The sequence below is a fragment of the Varanus komodoensis genome, unplaced genomic scaffold, assembly GCF_004798865.1.
Source record: "Varanus komodoensis strain SLA01 unplaced genomic scaffold, ASM479886v1 scaffold3, whole genome shotgun sequence".
Classification (NCBI taxonomy): Eukaryota; Metazoa; Chordata; class Lepidosauria; order Squamata; family Varanidae; genus Varanus; species Varanus komodoensis.
The window spans coordinates 44316545-44338313 of record NW_025335761.1 but is presented as its reverse complement, the minus strand read 5'-3'; the positions used below and the strand labels follow the sequence as shown (position 1 = coordinate 44338313).

Genomic DNA, 21769 nt, shown 5'->3' with positions numbered 1-21769 from the left:
GCTGTAATTCAATGAATGTTGGTCCTTCCTGGGTTGAGCTCATTAGACTCAAGTTAGCTATATTCATGATTGTGAAAAGATTTGGAACATGAGAATTCCACTGAGTGTTAACTGCTAGAAAGCAGTCAAGTAAAAAGAAAAAGAATTCTCTGTGTGGTGGATAGGGACTGAAAAATGATTATCTAGTGAATTTTTAAAATGGAAACTCCTACATTCACCTTACTTATATGTCAAAGTTTGCATAAATGCCATCTGCTACACATTTAATTGCTCTTCAAAACATCTTAAGAAGTTTATGTTATAGTACATTTGTTAGTCTTAAAAGTGCCAGTAGACTGTAGTTTCTTTTTTTAGAAAACAGAATGTCATTCATCATGAAGAGGTCATTTCACTTACTGAAAATAAGAATGCAGCCAAAGCTGTTTCTGTGCAGTTTGAATACTGTATGGAAGAGAGCCCCCAGCTTAAAGAGAAAGAAAAAAATAAATTATTTATACGTAAGTATGCCATTGGACAAGTATGTCACTGGCAGTATAATCTTTCAGAGTCTGAGCTCCAATCTTGGAAACATGCTCTAAGGTGGGAGCTGGGACTCTGAACTCAGAACACCTTCATAGCCAGCATGGAAAGAACCATGTTGACTGCAGCTCAGAGGTCACAAGAGCAACCTCACATATGGGCTTTTAGGTATGGGCAGGTATGACAGCATCCTGGTGCCCTGATGATGCCTTGTGCTCCTATCCACCCACTTTGCAGCCAAAAACTTGGGTGAAATGCCCCATCTAAATGTTTGGCATGGAGGAGCCTGAAGGACCTGTGCAGTTCTGCTAAGCATAGGATGCCCATATCCTCCAAGTTCAGAAGGTTCAGCACAGCCTTATTGGACTGTGTCCAACATGGAAAGGCGAGTGATTATATCTGACCACAGCATTCCTGCTGCAAGAAAAACAACAACATGCTTCTGACTACAAACAGAATTGTAGACTAGTAGAGTTGGAAGGGGCCTAGAGGACCATTGAGTCCAACCCTCTGCCCAAAGCTGGACTTTGAAGTTAAAGTATCTCTGACAGATGACTGCCCAACTGCCTCTTGAATACCTCCAATGTAAGAGAACCCATGACCCCCCTAGGTAATTGCAAACAGATTTGGTAGAATTTTGCAAAGGATTTCTATTTCAGACTTCTATGTTTCCAATATATGCAGATATTATTGTATAATGCTTTTGAGCTGCATGTCCAGTCTGAGTTTAAGGGGACTTTAGCAGGGTCAAAAGGAGGAATAAAGATTTTTAAAATACTGAACAACATTTAGAAACTATTTCCAAGAAACACCTTGTTGAGTCTAACATCTATTATTCACTTTCAATATTCTACCTGAAGGATATATACACACACACATATATATATATATTTACCTGGATATCCTTCTAAACTTTGTCTCACATTGTCCACAGTTGGGTAAACCTAAACAAAAGATATGTAGCACCAAAGTTAGCTATAATAAATGTAATTAATTGAGGTTATATAAAGTTGGAAACGTTATATGATTTATTCATTTCAAAAATTGTCTTCAAATAACATGGTATACACAAACATTTTGGGTTTGATTTATATGCAGTCAGGAGTTATTTGTCCCATTGATTTAAATAGATCTACTCTAAGAATGACTAAGGATAAAATTCTATGAATGGTTAAAGCCTACAATTCCCAACTTCCAGCATGCCCTTAAGGATCACACCTTAAGTCTATACCCTACCCTCAAATTACAGCACTAATTTTGGAAAAGTTTAGCAGAACTAAGTAAGCTTTTCAGATTCCACTTTCTAAAAAGAGTGAAGTAAAAGTGACCTAGGAGCCTCCCTGAAATATCAGCAAGGTTCAACACTATGACTTCAAGAAATATTTATCTTTTTGAAAAGAAAAATAAGCAACCAATACCAGATGAATGGGAACATCATGATTTGTTAGAGTCTTGACACTGTTTCCTAGACAGGCCAAACTGTCTCTAAATTCTGAGCACAGCCATTTGGATTGATCAGCTCCCATTGATCCAATACTTGAGAACTGTCCTATTATAGGCCAAGAATCCTGAGTAGGTAACTGCTCTGTGTGCTCTTTCAAAAGCTGTGGAGAGAGACACGAAATAGAAAAGCATTAGACATTACTACCTTTGGCATGTCAAACTAAATTAAACAAAGTGATTTGATTACGCAACATATGACAAAAGGTTTGCCATTTATGAAGACATTGCTCTTTGATTAGCTATTTATGCAGCATATCACATATAAACATTTTTATCCCACCTTTTCCCTGCTTACAAGGAACCCAAGGGGATTTACATAGTCTTCATTTTACCCTCATAATCACATTGTGAGGTTGGTTAGGCTAATCGTTCCAGTCCAACACTCTAACTACTATACCACCCTGGTTCTGTAATAGAATCATTGCATATATTTGTGCTGAATGTGTATAGTGTCTCCCTAAATACCTATTTCCATATTTATTTAAAAAAGGGAAGTCATATTAATTTTTTTAAAAAAGGTAAAGTGTTCCCCATGATATTAAAGTCCAGTCATGTCTGAATCTAGGGGACGGTGCTCATCTCCGGTGCTGAAGACATATAGCTTTACCTCTCTGGGACAACTGAATCAAGAGAGACTGTGCATGTCCTAGATCAGTGTCTGGACTCAGTGATGGGCTGGATGAGGGCCAATGAACTAATGATCAGTGATGAGTGGCTCTTGGGCCAGGAAGATAGAATTATCACCTGTTCTGCATGAGGATGCACTCTCTGGGAAAGATGAGCTTCACAGTCTGGGGATATACCTAGAGTCACTGCTGTGACTGGAGACCCAGTTGATTGCGATGCCTTGAAGTACCTTTTACCACCTCTAATTGGTTTGCTAGCTGGGGCTCTCCTGGACAGGAATAGCTTGACCACAGTGAAACAAGCACTGGTAACTTCAAAAGTAGGTTACTGCAACATATTCTATATGGGGCTGCCCCCTTTGGGTCACTGCAGAAGCTAGAGCTAGTGCAGAATGCAGAGAAAGAACTGCATTGGCTACAGATTCACAACTGGGCAAACTTTAAGGCTTTTGTACTAGCATACAAAGCCCTGAATCACTTGAGAACAGGATAACTGAGAAAGCGCCTTCTTCCTTATCAACTTGCCGGATCATGGAGATCATTGGAGGTCATTCTCCCAGTGGTTCCACCCAGACCCACAGCAAACAGCCTTCAGTGTAGCAGCCCCATTTCTATGGACTTCCCTGCCTAGGGAGGTCAGGCAGGCATCAAGACTGTGCTGGTTTTGGCACCTGCTAAAGACAATATTATGCCTGGAAGTTTTTTTTCTTGCTTGACAGTCATGGTCTTGGTGTTATTTTGTTTTTAAACATTTTAATGTATTGTTTTTACTGTTTTATTTTTATTAACCTCATACCATTTGCCACTTCACAATCTGTGTGGATGTGAAGCCACTCTGAAAAACTGTAAAGAAATAATTTAAGGTATATTTTTATTTCCATGTCAGTTCCCAGTGCCACCAGGAAATGCAGGAGGGAATACGAACAACATGGAGAACAGGTCCAATGAGGAAAGGCTGAAGGAGGCTGGCACATTAAGCCTAGAAGAAAGACAGTGAAAATGGGATGTGCTTATTCACTGTTACATAAGATAGACGATTTCTACTAAATATTAGGACCAAATCCCTTGTGCTTCAAGCTGTCTGTAAGTGAGAAAGAGTGCCTTGAAAAGTGGCAGATGTTAGAGATTTCCAAGCAGAAGTTTAATGACTACCTACAAAAGAGACTGTTAACAAACAGTCCTGCAATGGCAGAGGGTTGGACTAGATAACCTTTTAGATATCTTCCAATTCCATGATTCTTTGAATTTATAGTAAGACAGTATATGCTTAGACTGAAAGAAATGATGAAAGGCATAAAAATCCAGTACCTTTCTAAGTCTAAGATGACCCCATTTCTCTTTTTCATTGTTCTGGTATCGACCTGGAGTTGACCCAAGAAGATATACTCTACATAAAAATATACATAAAATGTATATACAATGTTAAATGAGGGTGCCTTACAACATTGCATTATTATTGTGCTTTAGAATGCAAAGATACTACTGACTACATTCCAAATTAAATTGCTCAAATATGAACAGAAAGAACTTTTTAGAAGTAATTGCCTTTTATTTGTCTCAGTCTATCTCTCTTGAACATCCTGAAAGCATTAATAAAAGCAAGGTTTAGCAATTATTAAGCAACACTGCATCTCCAGCACTATGTAGCAAATTCAATATAACAGAAGCACCTGCTTCTACTGGTGAGAGAGAGAGACAGACAGACAGACAGACAGACAGACAGAGTTTACAAAATGAAGTTAGAAGCAATTTATCAAAAGTCTTTAGGAAGATAACATAACTCAAATTATATACCTGGTTTCTGAAAAATCATGTTGCTTGATTACTTCAACCCATTCACTGAGTGTAGGAGAATTGTAAGACATCAAATAGCTTATTAGGTCAGACTTAAAATTGGTATGAGATTCTCCATCAGTTTCAGCAGATCCAGGTGGTAGCCTTGGATACAGAGGACTCAGCCATATTCTAAAAGATAAAAGTGAAAAGATCACTGAAGCACTACCAAATGACTGTGTGGAGACTAGAGAATTCTTTTTTTAAATAAAACTCTGGCACTTCCATTTTTCAAAGAAGAAGTAAAGCTGTATGCTCAAACATGTTTGTATCACCATTAAATAGCATTATCTCTACACAAACATAAACCATGAAAGCCTATTGTGCGCTGTACAACTGTTGTAAAAAGCACAATATAAATTTGAAAGTTCTTGAACAAGTAAGTATGACCAGTATTTTCCTCAATATTTCCCTAAACTCAATGCAGCAAAAGTCATGGCATATTCCATTACCAGTAATGATTACCAAATCTACTTTTGAAACTCTGGTTTCTGTCCAGCCACATACATCTGTTAAGGCAACAGCCACTCTCCCTATTACTCTGGAAGCAAGAACACTTCCTGTGCTCCAGATATAAACTAAGCACTCTTCAGATGAGTGCTTTCCAACCAGTCTTTAGACCTTCATACAGAAAGTATCTCTGTCAGAATGATCTCCTATTCAAGGGAATGTGACCTGTCCTGGTTCAGATGTTCCATTCTACACAGAGTGAGGGAGTGGCAGTTCACACAAGTCTGAGGTTTGCTCCCAACATCACAACACAAAGAAGTTGTTGGATGGAGAGTATAATGTTTTTCCCACATTTTCCCTATTGTGCCAATTTAAAGTAGTTTTCACTTAGACAGAAATTCAACCCAATTCTGTCTTTCCCCTTCTAACCCCCAAGCAAGCTCTCTTGCATCTGCATCTATTCCGTCTTCCTCTCCAGGGCTCCACTATTTTTCCTCTTCCTTTAAACAGTTACAGTGGAGACCTACACCAGCACAGGAAATGCAATTAATTCTGTGAATGCCAAAGGGAGTTATATGCATAGTCAAAACATGATTAATTAGATCAGGCAACATTTATATAATTTATGCTGTTAGTTCAGATTATAGAAAATTGGCATAATTTTGTTCTTATTAGAAGGACACTTATCCAAAATACTTATTTGGAAAATGTTTGTGATCTGTGGTAATTATACACACTTTAAGTACTAGCTAAGTAGTTCCTTTGCTCAGATTTTTCTAAAGACAGATACAAGAAGGCAACTAGAAATAAGTGATACGTTATATAGATAGCATAGTAAAATGCCACTTTTACCTTCATGTACAATATAAGCATTATGCAATAAAGTAAATGGACAAAAATAAACTTTGCTTGCTATATAGACACATTTTCAGTACAAACTATATTGTGGTTGGTTGTGAAAGACCACTTCTATTGTTTAAAAGCCTTCTAGCTAAGTATGTGATACATTTTCTTTGTTCTTAACATAACTTTACTATAATTTTCCTTTAGGGAAAGGTATTTGAAAGGCTTAGAGCAGACTTTAACTCCTACTTTCTACGCATCAAATTAACAAAAGAGCAACGTTTAATAAAGAATGACATTTATCAGGAATCTATTCTCTGTAGCAAGTGAAGATTTAATGATGCGTATGCACTCTGGGCAGCCTGACCCAAGTATCCATCACCTAGGTGACTCTGAGATACTGAAGTAAATAAAGTAGGTTCCCAATGGTTATATCCATAAATATGATACAGCAGAACTGACCATTTTCTATAATTGTTGAAATCTTAATCACATATGGTATTATTCAAATATATTTATGAACCTAGATGGTGTCTACCAATTTAAGAACTTCACTTGTACAAGATGCACCTCAACATCTTCTTTCTTCCCTTTTAAAAAGAGAAAAAAATGTGTTTCGGAATGGCAAATAAGGTGTCCCATAAGCCATTAAAGAGGAAATTACCAATGACATGTAGCCACAAGTCACAATATTAAATGCCTTTGGAAGGATGAGAGGTTGCACACAACCTTTAGAAATTTTACATGTACATCCATGTCAAAGATTTTTTAAAACAAGTGGTAGTCAGGCAAGATTTAGCTCATTGACTATATTCTTCCTTTTTCTAACATTTGCTATTCAAGTTAACTTTTAATGTTGTAAAAGTCTCAGAGAGTGTCAGCTATTTGGCAATACAGAAATAAAAATTATGCAGACTTTATTCTTACCCTTGTGTTTTCTGGTACCAGTCATCTTCAATAAGATTGGATGTATGTATTACTACTCGAAAGCCTTCCTCATATTGCAACAACATCATTTTCCTACACAAAACAGAACTGCTGTTAAGTATTACAGGAAGGGAATGCAAGGTACCTTAAAAATTAGACAAAACTCAAAGCTCAAAAGATATCATTAGCATCATTAGGATATTTTTGTACATAAAACTGTATATACTAGGTAGGAGAAAGCATTTTGTGAGAACTCAGGAAATGTCTGGATCTGATACTTATACACATGTACGCAAACATGTCTTACACAGATCAGTGCATTCACCATACAGGAGTAGCATAAGGATAACCCAGAATATGGCACTGGATATGAAGGCCTACTAATCAAGGCTTTTTACAACTCAGCTATATTAGGGTCTAATTTAACAAAAGTGCTGCCAAGCTTGTAATCCTGCTTGAAAAGAGCAAGAGCGGGGAAGTGTCTGTCTTGTAGTGAGCAACCACCTACCAAAAAAGGTGGTAGTCTTCAGTTTCTGTGGAAACCAACATTAAGTGAGACATGCAGGGTACGGTATAGATAGATGGCAGAAACAAAACAGGTAAATGACTAATCAATGCTCACACTAGACATGACTAAGTTTTGCATTCTGAGACACTGGGGAAAGTATATTATAGGATGGAAAGAAAAGGACAGAGTCACTGCTGCTAGTGTGCTGTGATACTGGGTAATCAGTTATGTCAAACTTCTATGTCTTGCTCTCATTTCAGGCTCTAGACTTCGTTAGTGCCATGGCACCTTTCCTTAAGACTTATCTAATATTAACTTATTGCAGTGTTTTCTGTCAGTAAAACTGGTAACACACAACCTTTGATGTATAATTGTTCTTGAAAATTAAGGTGGCACATCAGGGACCAAGTATTTCTACTATGGGGTGAGATTTCTAGGCCTCATCTGCTGGAGAGTCTATGTTTGAAAATATCTAATTACATCTTGTTCATACAATGGTACATTTAAAAACTTATAGGACATCCACTGATATATTATGGTGAAGATTTTTCTTTTAACACTCAACTATTATGCACCTAGATCCATTTCAGTCAAGGTTCTGGCTTATGTTTCTAACTCAGACAATCAATCACTCATTCACATATGACCATAAAACTGTCGCAGGAAAACAGGGGAAATAAGGTATTTTATGCATTTTTCAACTCTATTGTTAGCCACTGCTAAGATTTTTGAATAATTCATCCTGCAGTAACAAAAACTAGCAATAGTTGCATTTGGAGTCATGCAGGCATGCCAACATTGATGTCTGTCTGAATGTGTTACTTGCTTAGCTGTCTCTGAACAGCTAATAATTTGAAAAGTGGTTTATATAGATTTTAGATAAAATGGCCATCTACACATATACATGCATGCACATGTGTGTAAATGTCCATGTTAGGTCTAACAGTGTCATTTCCTCTTTGTGCCCATTTCATATATTCTGTGTCATTTATTTTTAAATTTTCATTAAGTAAATTACAGCAGAACACTAAACAGAAAACGTGTGCTGTTACGGTGGGTAACTTCCCCTGAAGAGCTAGGTTGCCTTAGAAACTGGTACTTAGGAATGAACATGTACCATGAAAATAATATGCCTGGCTCACATTGCTGACTCATTCACAGACACATAATATTGTTAATACTCTTAAGTGCATGAAATTAAAAAATAAAGCAATTAACCAAGTGTTCCTCATAGCACACAGCAAAAAAATGAAGACTTATAATATGATTTTTGAGCCAAAGTTGATTTTTTTTGCAAGTATACCTTGTTTAAAGAATGGTAAGGAAATGAATAATGATAAGTGCCAAAGATTTGCATGTCCCTTACTGTATTAAAACTACCTACACAGAATTTATCCTAACAAAGACAGGAATCAAAGAACAATGATTCTACCACCATGCACCCAAGGGCACTTTGGATCAAAGTTGCTCAGACAGGAATTCCAAATGTGGCTTAGAAAACAACTCTTTAAACAGAGAGAAAATTTCAAAAATAATTTAGAATATTTATTTATTTTTAGACTTATTTTCCACTAACTGGCCTGAGGGCCCTCAAAGTGGATATGAAATGCTTACCATCAGGAGTTAATTTATGAAAAGCCATCTGTCAAGTAGCTTTCAGCAAATATTTATCATTTTCTATCAACTAAACATATGACAATACTTAAACTTTATTCCAATAAAGAGGCGTGTTTGCAATATTCAATTACACCAACTGTTATACTAATCAAAATTCCCCTTTCTATAATTCATTTATTGCTTTTATATACATGGCTCCCAAAACAGTACAAAAAAGGGCCAACTGGATAGCTACCCCATTCATTGGCTTTGGGTAGGGGAAAAAGATATGTACTAGTTCTAGTACTCTTTTCATGAGTATTTCCTGGTTGCAATATGTAATGTTTTCTAGATTTAAATGATTTGTATTTTTTTCTTGGATTGAATGAAACTGACAAGAAGTCCAATGAGATTTGCAGCACATTCTCATGTTCCACTGAGATACAGGACCACTCTTTGTTCAATGCTGTGTACAGAAAATATGAGCTGACTCAGAAGTCTAAAGCTAATGCACAGCACAACAGGAATCCTACCCAACATGCAACTTAAAGTAGATATTTAAAAGACCAATTAATTCTAACAAGCAGCTAGCTACAGGGCAACCATGTGTCCATCTAAGGAAGCTATTGTATTCCAGCTGATGAAGGCTTCCTTGCCTAGGTCATTCCTGTGATTGGATTTTCTGAATTGTGCCCCTCAACATGCCATAAATTATCAAATGTAGATAAGAATAGTTAGGCAGATTAGTAAGCATGACAGGCTGTAAAAGAGTTGAAAGTCAATTTCCTTTGCCTCATTCCTTATTGAACAAGTGAACACACCCCACCCACAGCTTTTGCTCATCAAGGAAATAGATTTACCTAAATTTCTGAGCCTGCTGTTAAAGGATCAGAACATGAAGACAGAGTCCTAGATAGGTATCTTCCATAGATTGATTGGCAAGCTTTATATACAGTCATACATCTGTTTTATTATTGCATCTGATACAACATTTTCAAGCCATTCATACTTAAAAACATTTTCTCTCTTTTACAGACTGTTTGTGTACGTTTCGTCACAGATGACAAAGCTACTTTAAGCAAACTACAAGCTACTGCTGGTATCTGTGGTTTTCAAAATACTAATGCCAAGGTCTAAAGGACTACATACCATATCATATGAGGTCTTTTCAGCTCCTCTGTTCCAAAAGAAGCTCTCCCCAAAGGTTTGCAGGGATAGAGCCTCATGAAGCATGATGAGTTGTCACCAGAATAAGGAAAGGGATGTCAACTTCTATGTGTGTGCATGGAACTATTTTTGCATACATATATGGGCTTTTCTGGATTCTAGTTAAAGCCAGCATCTAGCCATGAAAGAATGAGCTTTTAATTACTTTGTTATATATAAATAGCACTTATGATGATAACTGAGAAGGTATTTCCATGATTGGCTTTCCCCCAGATATTATAAATTACTTACGTGTGGTGGGTGCCAAATGCAATATCCAACTTCGCCTACAACAAGAATGGCATTTTTAACAAATATCCAGTACAGGAACTTTACCATGATAGGGTAAATAGCTCAAGAATTTCTATTTTGCTTTATTTTACTGCTCCCTGGTGGCCTTCACACAAATTGCACAATAGCTTCCTTACCAAATGCAGGTCACTATGAAATTCTATAATTTTTGCATTTCTATAGTTCTACATAATTGTACATAAAATTTCTACAGTTTTTTCATTCACTTCAGTACTACCAATTATTACATGTCAGCTTTGTCTCTTAGGCTGTATCTAGGAGGTGCTATAGTGTTGCACAGCCTATTACAAAGCAGTGCGAGAGGAAGGATGCTCACACAACCAAGCAGAGCAGGAAAAAGTAGGAGAAAATAGTGAGTTCTTTCACTTCATCAATGCCTACTAAAAGGGAAAGTTAATTCAGGTACATTATTCCACTTATACAAACTCATGTAAGCAGAATCATGCAAATATTCATGCCAATTAGTACATGACACATAAACCTGTGTGCAAGGACATTAAAGGAGTATTTGCAGATCACCAGCTAATTAAGTATTTGCAGTGAGACTAAAGGGTTCCAAATACTTGCTTTAAATTCTGTACTGTTCAGCCACAAAGTCATACCCAACTCTTTGTGACTCCATGGACAACGTTTCTCCAGGTCTTCCATCATCCCCAAGAGTATACCCAAGCCCACACCCACCTCTCCGGTGACCTCATCCAGCCACCTCAACCTTGCTTTAAATACATAAGACCAAATAAAAATACCTGATTAAAGGAAATTGTATCATAAATATGTTTTCTAGAAAACACTATTGGTGTATTACAGTACAGAATTATTTTTTGTCATAGAAAGAAGAGAGGAACAATTACCTGGCACAAGCGGACATTTTTATATGGACATGCTTGCTCATGTAACTCAGCCTTGGATTCCCGTTTCTCACCATGGACTATTAATAAAGGTTTGTCCCTTAGAATGAAGCAAACTTTATTAGACAATTCACTGGAAACGAGATCAGTACAAATTTCTAGTTGAACTATCCATATTTTATTGAAAAGAAATATCCTGAAAGCGTGTTCCCCTTATGTACCAATCCCTTATTATACACATTTCAAGGATAACTGTTAAAAACCTGTTATAAACCAGAGTTGCACAACTTTGTAAAGCCAATATATGCACTGGTGCAAGGGTGTTCCAAGAAATTAACTTCCCTGCCCTCTGCTCATCATGGCTGCCTCTAGAGTCCCCTACCAATTGCTGGATAGTCAGGGGACCTGCTTACAGAAGGCACTTATCCGGGGAAGAGGAGAGGAAAAGGAGAGTGCAGGAAAGTTAGCTTCCTGGAGCTCTGCCAGCATGATATTGCCTAAAGCATTTCCATGAAAAGGCTTACATTGTTACATTTTTGTAACAATGAAAATAACCATGTTTATGGAAAAAAGACTGAACTTTCTTTTAGGAGATCAAGAACATTAAATCTATACTACACTTCAGAAATAAAAAGTTATTCTAGTTAAGCACATGAGAACCCTGAACATACAATTACACATTTAAGACCATTCATGAAATTCGGTGAAAAGGTGCCATGTTGGTTTTAAGAGATAGGAAACATGACTCTGACCTCTAGTTTTAATAAAAAAAATTAAGCTGGCCAAGTCAGCTTTCCTTAGTTTGTTTCTCAAACACTTAAATATGTCTTGAGAACTCAGCACTTTGATATAATTGGGATTTGTCCAGTTATTTAAGAGATCATACATTTCCATTTCATTTTGCTGTCAAATAGCTCACAAATGTTTGAAGTTTGAAAAATATGTTCAGACCTATTATACGAACAAACCTCAGCCTAACAACAAATACATCATATACCTGAGCTTAAATCCAGTATTTAGGCAAAAACTTAATAATATCAACCATATTGTTATAAGAAACGGTACATATAACAAAGTAAAATGAATGTGAGTGGGGGGGAACTGGCCTTTGAAAGCAAAAATGTGTGCACCATTCTTCAAAGATGATAGATTCTTATGTCACCTTTTCTTACCCCAAAAGCAGTAACAATTGTTTAAAATAAGAAATTTCAGTAAGATAATAATTAAAACGAGAAATTCAGGGAGCAATCCTATGCCTGGAAGAGTCCCCAGCTGCAACCCTGAAAGCTTACTCCAAGGATGGAGCTGGGACTCTCGGCCAACTTTGAAAGAAATGGACCAGCTGCAAGATTGGCTTTTGTAGGTGTTCTGGAAGACAGGGAGAAGACAGACTCCACCAGCACACAACACTGTCCAGGCAACACCACAATCTCATCTCCTCACACATGGTGGGAAGAGCACGGGGGAAACCCTCACCACCTTGCTCATACCACAATACACAGGATGCTCCACATTCTCTAAGTTCAGAGGGTTCTGTGCAGTCTCATTGGACTGTGCTGCCCATTACACAAAACACTAGACAGTGTAAGTCAGACATATGAAGTAGGTCTAGATCATTTTTATGCTGTTAAAATGTTTATTAAGAACAATGATGTTCTGTGAGATTGAATTCATAAGCACATGTACCTGAATTCTTTTGGATATTGATTCACAAGCCACTCCACATCTATACAATAGTTAAACTTGGCCATGAAAAGAAAAAGAAATAATCATTAGAAATGGAGGGAGAAATACCTTTTCACTACAGCATTAAGTACTGAGCAATGTTTCCTGACTGATAGCATTCTATGAGATACCTCCACCAAAGTCTGAATTCTATTTTGCAACAGTTTAGATATCTTTATTTCCTAATCATGGCATCTATGAACATATAAATACATATTAAGCAAAAATGCTCTCCCATATAAAGGCAATGTGAAAAATACAAGTTGTACTTAAGATTTTATTTCTATATGTTCATTCAGCTGTGTGAATAAGCTCACAACTATTACTAGTCTGTGATTTTTTTAATTTTAAGTAATTTAAAAATATAATGTTAATGTCCTGCATTTCCATGCTGACTGCAGAAGTGGGGAAGCTGACTTCCCCACTCCTCCAGCCACCAAAGGATACTAGTCTCTTAAATTCCAACAAGCTAGTCTCTTCCAAATGACCTAGTAGAAGAGGGACAGGCATCAATGCTTCCAAAGACAATGGAGAAATGAAGCAAACTGGAGAACAAGGGAGGAGAAAGATTCTTCCTTTGCTTACAGGAACACTTGTTGCATGAGCAAAAAAATTAATGCAGAAAAGCAAACTGTGACTATGTTCATACAGTGTGATATGCCAAGATTCTGGGAAACCTCCGCTAGTGTAAGCACCTAAGCAACCCAAGGCTTAACTTATTGTCCAAACTGAGGATTCTGGCTTGTTGTGCTCCTTAAAAGCCAGGATTGTAAACAAAAGTTTGTTCTTCATTTATAAATCCCAGATGATCTGGATACAAGAAAGCCAGGATCTCCAACCTGGATTACAAGCGAAATAAACAATTTCTGCAACCATGATGAAGGTCAACATTCTACCACAGGTTTTGGAGTTTTTCTAATGTACCAGTAAGACCAGCTACCATTTTTATGCATTTCCAGCTACATTTCTTATACATCCCCAGAAGACTGTTTCAAACAGTCTCAGTTTCAGTGGGTAGATGAACAACTGATGCATCTGTGTATTTAAAAAGAGAAACATAAATATACAAAACTTACCTGAACAGAAGATACAAGGGATCCAAACAGGGGAGACAAAATATCTGTTATAAAAATTAGGAACATTTAAGTATGCATTTTTATTCAAACTGGTATCAGCCAATTTATTTTACAAATATTATTCATAAGTCAAAGTCAAGACTTTCATGTAAGTCTAGTCAGAGAAACAGAAAACAAAGCTGAGAACATTCAAAAACAGAGCCAATAATTATTTTCCATAGAACTGCTTTCATGAGATGAAAAGGTTAAACGAATACCCATATCTGATTGAATTTCTACCCATGCGCACAAGTATGAGATGGCCATTAAGGGCATATTTCTATCCATGTTTAGTCAAAGAAAATTCTTACAGCTTTCAGCCAGCACTCCAATTCCCTGGATTCCTCCACCAGCCATGCATTTGCAGCTTAATTCATTTATATTTAACTAAGTCTAGAATTGGCATGTTTGGTGAGACTTAATTATAACTGTGATATTTTAATGAGATAAACTTAATTGCTCATTCAGTGTTTTAAAAATAAAATCTAAATGTTAAAGCTCAGATTTTTTAAAAATCATTTTTATCCATCCTATAAAAAACAAGCTTTAAAAATAACATGCTTGGTGGGGAATTCTGGGAATTGTAGAATTTTTCTGTCTGAGCATGCACTGCATTGCACACTCCGAGATAGTTCTACTGAAGGGCCACTATAAAGAAAGCCCTGCACGCGTTCCCTTCAACCAAGCATCTCTTGGAATTATAGAACAGCAAATGCTATTTTGGGATGTATTAACAGAAGTACCAAATCGAGAGATGTAGTAGTTCCCCTTTACTCCTCACTAGTCAGACTTCATCTGGAATACTGTGTCTAGTTCTAGTCACCAAGATTTAAGAAAGATGCAGAAAAAGGATCCAGAGGAGGGCAACAAAAAGGATCCAAGATTTGGAAACCCACCCTGTGAGAAGAGACTGAGAGAACTGGACATGTTCAGCCTTGAGAAGAGAAGACTGAGCGGGGACATATCCCTCTATAAGTACCTGAAAGGCTGTCACAAAGAAAGTCATGATCTCTTCTTGCTCATACCAAAGTGGTAGGACACAGAATAATCAACTCATGTTGCGACAAGCCAGAGTCAGGCTAGGTAAGAGGAAAGGTTTGTGCACTGTCAGAACAATACAACAGTGGAACCAGTTGCCTAGAGAGATCATAGGCTCTCCCACACTAGAGAAATTCAAGGTGAAACCGGACAGTCATCTGAGTGGGATGGTGTAAATTGGTGTCCTGCAATGGCAGGAGGCTGGACCTGATGGCATTCTTGGTCCCTTCCTTCTCTTCTGTGACTGGTTAGTTGCACTCAGTATTTTGATGGTTTCAACTTTATGTGTGGATGATCCACCACAGATACAATACCAGATATGACAGTACATTTATATCATTTCACCTGCCATGCTATTCAATGGAGTCCATTTACACATTCACATGCCAGTCATCACACACAGAAATATCAAATGACATACATGCATGACTCATGAATTTTCTAATCATGAAGTAGCCTCAGCAAATGCACGTCTTTTTCCTTTATCACATTGTACCAACTCTTACGTAGCACCCAAAATATTCATTTTTGCCTCAATATTACTCACCTTTTATGTGGAGAGCTCCAGTATTGTACTTTGACTTAATTCCTTTGACTTTAGTGAGGAAGAATCTGAAAGGGTTCCCTCCATTCAACAGATCCCAAGTGTCCTGTACTTTGTCAGATGGTGCTGCAGATTTGTGACTCTGTAGAAGCTTATGAGTTGTGACTGGTTCTTTAGGCACCCAGCATTCTTCCTGGGTGACTTTGGCTGTTGCCTCTCCTTTCCCTTGTTGCTCTTTGAAATCTTCCTCTTCATCACTACTTGAAAGGCACCAACCTAAGCCTTCTTGAGAAGGCTTCTGTTTGAGGGCTGGAGACACTTTTGGACAGCTTTCATTGTTATATTTCAGAGGGGAAGATTTTCTCTTGACAGCAGCTTTTCTGGCCTCTGAACAAGGGTAATGGGGAACCCCACTTTCACTTCCCCCAGCAGGTAGCATTGAAGAGGTGGATGGCTTCTCAGAACCAGGTTGCTCATCTGCACTCTCATCACTACTTGACACTGTCCATTTCCCATGCTCACTTTCCTGAGTCATGATAGGTGATAGGTAAAAAATTAGGGAAGAGGTAGAATAATCTGGAGGGAGTAGGGTACCTACTTCTTCCACTTTCTCACGAATGTGTCGGACCTTCTATTTTTTATACATACTCCTACAGAGCCATCCAAAGAGCATCATATTATATTTGGAACTCGTGCACACGCGCCTTCCCCCTCCTCCTTCTCAAGGGGAAAATACTAGGAAAGAGTCCCTTAAGAGCCAGGAAATCTCACACCAGTTATCCTGAAGGTTTGCTGCAGGTAAACTAGTGCAATTACTGGACTAAAGCTTGAAAAGTCGTCTCAACTCGTTTCCTTTTTAAGCAAGATGGCAGGTGTCGTGCTGAACTCCTTCTCTAAACTTGAAATCCTCCCTTTCCTGTCCAGGACAACGGCTCTCTTAAAACGGAACAAAAGTGGCTGAGACGCTTTTTCCTGTAACAGAAATTCTGGTGCTCCTTTTGTCCTCAACACTTTGGCAGCCTCAGCTCTCCAAACAACTGAGGAGGCCGCAGTTCCTGAGAGAAGGGGGGAAAAAGACAATACGAAGTCAATCCTAAAAGAGCCTTAGCAGGAGGAGGAGGAGGAGGAAAACAATCTTCCTCGCTTAGCACTTCTCCTTTACGCCAGCCGCCTTCGGCCAAGGCAGCATGGAAGCACCGCCTGGGGAAAAAAAGCGCCTGAAGGGAACCTCCTCTTCCGGGGAACAAAAACTCTCCAATTGAAAGCCCGATTGATACTTCAGGGCGACCAATGATTCGCCGACTAAACCGAACGGTGGTGGGAGAGGCTAAGGCTTCTTTCCCGCCTATTTCTACCGTTGCGTCTTTCCTCGCCGTTCTAGCCAATAAGAGGGGCTGTTTTGGTTGTCAAGGGGAAGTTGCGTGGGCGTGGCTTGGTTGCTACGGGACAGTTCGGGCCGGTTGGAGGCGCTGCCGCTGTTCGCAATGTGCGCTGCTTCTGAAAAGACGGAGAAGAAAGGTGGGAGCCGCGATGGCAAAGAACATCTTAGGAAGCGATGGATTAAGGTACGAGGGTGAGTGGATGGCGAATATCGCAGCGTTCTTCCTAAGACCTTCAGGTCGAGGACACGGCTTTTTTTAATTTTCAAAGCATCCTTGTTCGGTCAGGCTGAGAGGGTCATCCAGGGGACTTCATATGTGCGCCCGTCCTGTGGTGTCCTCTTTCCAATGGGAAATAATTCCTTTTGAAAAATATGGTAAAAATGTACACTCATGCGGGTTTAATTATATTTCTGCATTATGGGATAATACAGGAACAGGAAAAACGGACTCCAAGAGCCGTAACAGTTGCAAGAGACTTAATTCCAAGACCTATGAGTACTGACTAACCACTGTTCAGTGGATTAGATATTTTACTGCTTTTCGCGCATTTGAATGGATATCCTACAGTCAGCAATTTCATCTGGGTGCATGTTTAGATAATCTGGATTCATCATGCAGCATCAGGCTTTATTGGTAAGAACCAGCACATTGCTTTGGGTTCAGAAACAAATGAGAAGCTGGTGCATTTGAGCAGCATGATATGATTTATAGAATATATACTAGAAAGCAATAATTACAGCATTTTGTGCAACATGCACTTTATAGACACTCCTTGAGCATGTTCTACAATGTACAAGGACCACGCATTGTGGGAATCAAACTGGAAAATCATTGTGGCCAGACTTGCCCTTTCCTGGACAAGTGGTATATCAAGTGAAGTTGGCCCAAGTTGTTGCATGCCACAGGAACCATATGGGCATCCAGTAAACATGCTTAGTCCAGAAGCACCCCAATCTGTAAACATGATCTTTCAGAGGAAGTGCATGCCCATCTAGACCATCATGTACTCCAGTTCCTGATTAATTTTTCTGGTGATCATTAGGACCTCAGTCTGCTCTGGACTGATCCTCACCTTTTTACTCTGCATCAGTTCTTCATTGCTTTCAAGGAATGGTTCATGGTTTCTAAAGCATCAATAATTGAAGAAAAAAGACAGAGCTTAGTGTCATGTATATAATGCTGAAAAGCAATCCCCAAACCCCAGATGATCTCTTCCACTGGTTTTATGTAGGCATTCAAAAGTAAAGGGATTAAGATGGAACTCTGACAAACTTCATAAGTCAGTAACTGAGGTCCATGCAATGACTCCCCATCCTTATACCACCTTCTAGAGCATTTAGCCCTATCCTGTATTAGCAAAATAGATATGGTGTCAAACACTGAGGAAAGGTCCAGAAGAATTGGCAGTACTCCCTTATCTACTTTCTAGTGTATGTCACTGAGGATGTTTCTGTTGAAGGCCTCCCTGAAAGTCAGTTAGTGGGACAGTTAAAGGATAGTTAAAGACTTCCCTTTCCCCGTCTTCACTCATTATCAGTTTTTTGGCCTCCCTTTTCCTTAATCCTATGGATCTAACTCAGGGTGTTCACATAGTTCTTGTATTTTCTGTGCTTTGAGAAAGAAATGTGCGATATCTGAAAATGCTGAGAAAATGGGCTGAACATAAGAGATTCATAGAAATGCAGTGTTGATATTGAGCTGTTCATAAAACTGTGTTTACAAAAAATAATAAATTCATATCAGATGACTTTCATGAACATAATCACAAAAGTCTCACTTTGATCCTGTTGGAACCATGGATTCAAAATTTTCTATATGTGAGAAATTCAGTTCATGTTCTGTAATTGGGATGTTGGTCTGTTACTGGCTTCACCATCCACTCATCAAATAATCAGTTAATCAATGGTATAACTGTTTGGCAGTTTCCTACTATATGATTAATGGTGCACTGTCATGCAAGCATCACAGTTCAAAGAAAATTCTGAGAACCTTTACAAAGAATTCACATGACCTACACAACCATCCTATGCTCTGCATCTTTGCAGTAAATCTCACTGTTTTCAATGAGGCTTATTCTTCAATATGTGTGGATAAAAGTATAGCTTTAAATAACGGCAATTATAGTTTAGCACATCTGACAAGCACCCAGTTAGGGAAGGTAACCTTAGACCTTGGAAAGATGTTTGTTCCAATACATTCTTACAAGCTGCCTATGCAGGAAAAGTCTTCACTCAGCTATTATTTCTGTTAGGAATTTTGTTTTGGTTTTGCATATTCAACTTGTACCAATATTAGAAGGAATATAAGTCAGTGCTTAGAACCAGATATCCCTTTCTTTTGTTTTGCTTGTCTAGGATGTGAGAATTGCTTCTTGTTCACCTGCTGTTAAGGGTTTATTATCTCTGATATTTTTATAAATGATATCTAGCATTAAAATACCAACAGCTATTAGTTGATTCATTCAGGGTTTATTCAAAAACTCTAAAAGTAGTCCTGGTGTGTTTCCAGGACATGATAATTGCTTCATGCATTTCATTAACAGTTCTTTCCACAAAGTTCTTTTAGTGATAATCAGTAGGTGGTCTGCTATTATTCATTTCTGACTGGATTATTTCATATGCATATTCATGCACAAGGCTGTAACAATTATAAGGCCAACAAGCAGAGACATCTAGTCACTGATTCTAATGCTTAATGAGAAATCCAATGATATAATCCCCTGTTAGTCTCTGGTACTATTTAATTTTATATGCCTTCAAAGTACATTAAAGACACAATCCAGTGAAGATGCCTTTGAACCCCCAAAGGCAGAGGACCATCGGCATCCTATGCAGGGTGGGAGGAATATGGAGGTCTTCACCTCCCTGCTGTTCTCACTCTGCCTGTCCGCTGGATGGTCAATTTCTAGCATCAAGCTATGGTACTTCAGGGAGAGAAGGAGCTAGACTGCCTCCAGGATACATTGTATCCTGGGCGAGTCTATCTTTTCCTATCCCTGCCCCCCAGAATGACCTTTTTTCCCCTTCCTTATGACATTGAGGAAGGAGCTGGCACAGGGTTTTGGCTGTAAAGAGGAGAGGACCACCGGAGGGTGGATTCCCAGCACCAAGCTCTTTTCCTGCCTCAGATCTGGGAATCCAAAACATCCTGTGCCCTTCAAGCTGCTGTCTGTGGACCACAGGATTGCAGTGCTGTGTATTCCTGAACAACTGAGATCTGTGCAGTTGAGTTTTTAGTTTTTATTGAGTTAGAAGATAGCAGCAGGGAATCCCCTGTTGGTTTGTGGCAGTAGTGAAAGCCCAGCTGTTGTTAATCTTAGATCATAACTAGCAGCACGGATGACAGCCTGGGATGGACTTGATTCACGCTGGGGAGAACAGCCACTTCTCACTGCAAGGCCAAGTTCTACCCTTTAAGAGCTGAGATAGAAGCAGAGATGTTGGGACTGTTCCCTATGCTCAGGCATGTCCCAACCCCACCACATCTCCCTGCTACAATCTTTGAGGTTACAGGATGAGTCCCAACCCCCGCTGCTATGTCTAATATCAGAGACAGCAGAAACAAGAAGTGGTGGGACTCATTCACATGGGGAAGAATCCTAATACTCAAATCGCCCTGCATTCTGGTTCCTGCCTCCTAGTTAAGCAGATGAGAGAAAGCTGTTCCAGCTGGGCTAGGGACTATTGGATATAAGCAATCATACTCCTAGAGAGCAAGCAGTCAGAGTGAGTGAACAGGGAACACTAACATGAGTTTGTCAGCAGAAGAGGACACTAACTCCCCCCCCCCCCCAGTTTGCTTCCCCCTTGGATTCTTCTTTGTAATACTCTCGCATTTTACTAATAGGATTGTGTTAACCTTCAGGGAAGACAGGAGGAAGCTCTAGTTTTTACAACAGGACGAGCAAGGTAGAATAAAAAAGGTAGCAGGAAGTATGGGCTGAGAAGACTCTCCTGTGCCAGTGGCCTGTAAGGTCTGTGTAATATTTGTCTTTTGCCTTAGCTCAACATGGCCTACAAGTGCAACAAGTAGCCCTGTTGGAAGAAAACATGAGAGTACTAGAGCACCGAGTGTCCACCCTCAAGGGAATAAGAAAAGACGAATAATTTTTAGACAGCACAGTGAAACTGCAACAGCTATGTGTAGTACAGGAGCTACAAATGCAACAACAAGCTTAGGCAGAAGGGGAGAACCCTGAGGTAAAGGGAAATGAGAAAACTCCCTAGAAAAGGATGACAGGAGCAGTAAACCTATAAGACACTCTGTACCAGTGGAAGCAATGGGACTATGAAATTGCTTTCAGGTATTTGAGGATGAGACTGGAGCATGCAGTTGAAGACATACAAGCCATCCTTGCAACATTGAGCCAAGAAGCTGAAGGTCAACAAAGTTGTGGCAATAATACCAAGGCTTGCAAGAACAAGAAGAGTGTTAATTGTGGGAGACTCCCTGATGCACGGGATGGAAATACATGCATGTGGTGAAGAGCCGTGGACTCATCAGGTATGCTGTCTCCCTGGAGGACAGATTAATGAAGGATTGCTGAGACTGAAACCCACTCACACATACACCTTTCCAGGTGGGAACAAATGACACTGTCAAGCAGAGATTTGAAGAAATCATGTCAAACTTTGAAGTTTTGGGGAGGAAAGTCAAGAACTTTGGGGCCCAAGAACTTTTTTTTTCAATCCTTTCAGTTCTTGGATGAGGAAGACAAGGTTCTGTTCCTTTTTGCCTAACATTTAAACATTGTGGAGAGATCTGTAATATCATCATTAAAGATAATGGTAGGTT

The 21769-nt window shown here is 38.9% G+C and overlaps 2 protein-coding genes across 7 annotated transcripts in view; one reads left to right on the top strand and one right to left on the bottom strand.

Moving 5' to 3' along the window:
* The window catches only part of TDP1 (tyrosyl-DNA phosphodiesterase 1), a 30339-nt gene extending 13523 nt beyond the window's left edge, over positions 1-16816 (bottom strand). The window contains exons 1-11 of the mRNA XM_044436184.1: positions 15597-16816; positions 13973-14016; positions 12858-12913; positions 11175-11271; positions 10264-10298; positions 6702-6794; positions 4443-4613; positions 3957-4035; positions 1938-2123; positions 1415-1463; positions 397-463 (exon numbers count right to left, since the gene is read on the bottom strand). Of these exons, the coding sequence (XP_044292119.1) occupies positions 397-463; positions 1415-1463; positions 1938-2123; positions 3957-4035; positions 4443-4613; positions 6702-6794; positions 10264-10298; positions 11175-11271; positions 12858-12913; positions 13973-14016; positions 15597-16128 (1409 nt within the window). The 5' untranslated portion in view covers positions 16129-16816. The remainder of the gene's footprint in view (positions 1-396; positions 464-1414; positions 1464-1937; positions 2124-3956; positions 4036-4442; positions 4614-6701; positions 6795-10263; positions 10299-11174; positions 11272-12857; positions 12914-13972; positions 14017-15596) is intronic.
* Positions 16817-17044: 228 nt separating this feature from the next.
* Positions 17045-21769, top strand: part of EFCAB11 (EF-hand calcium binding domain 11) — a 58359-nt gene continuing 53634 nt past the window's right edge. For 4 of the 6 annotated variants that reach the window (XR_006415393.1, XM_044436875.1, XM_044436874.1 and 1 more), the window contains exon 1: positions 17045-17158. Coding sequence is in view for 5 of the 6 variants with exons in the window: in XM_044436875.1 (XP_044292810.1) it covers positions 17078-17158 (81 nt within the window). In the remaining variant the exon portion in view is untranslated. Of the gene's footprint in view, positions 17167-21278; positions 21479-21769 lie in introns of all 6 variants that reach the window. The other 2 variants (XM_044436876.1, XM_044436877.1) reach the window with 2 other exon arrangements.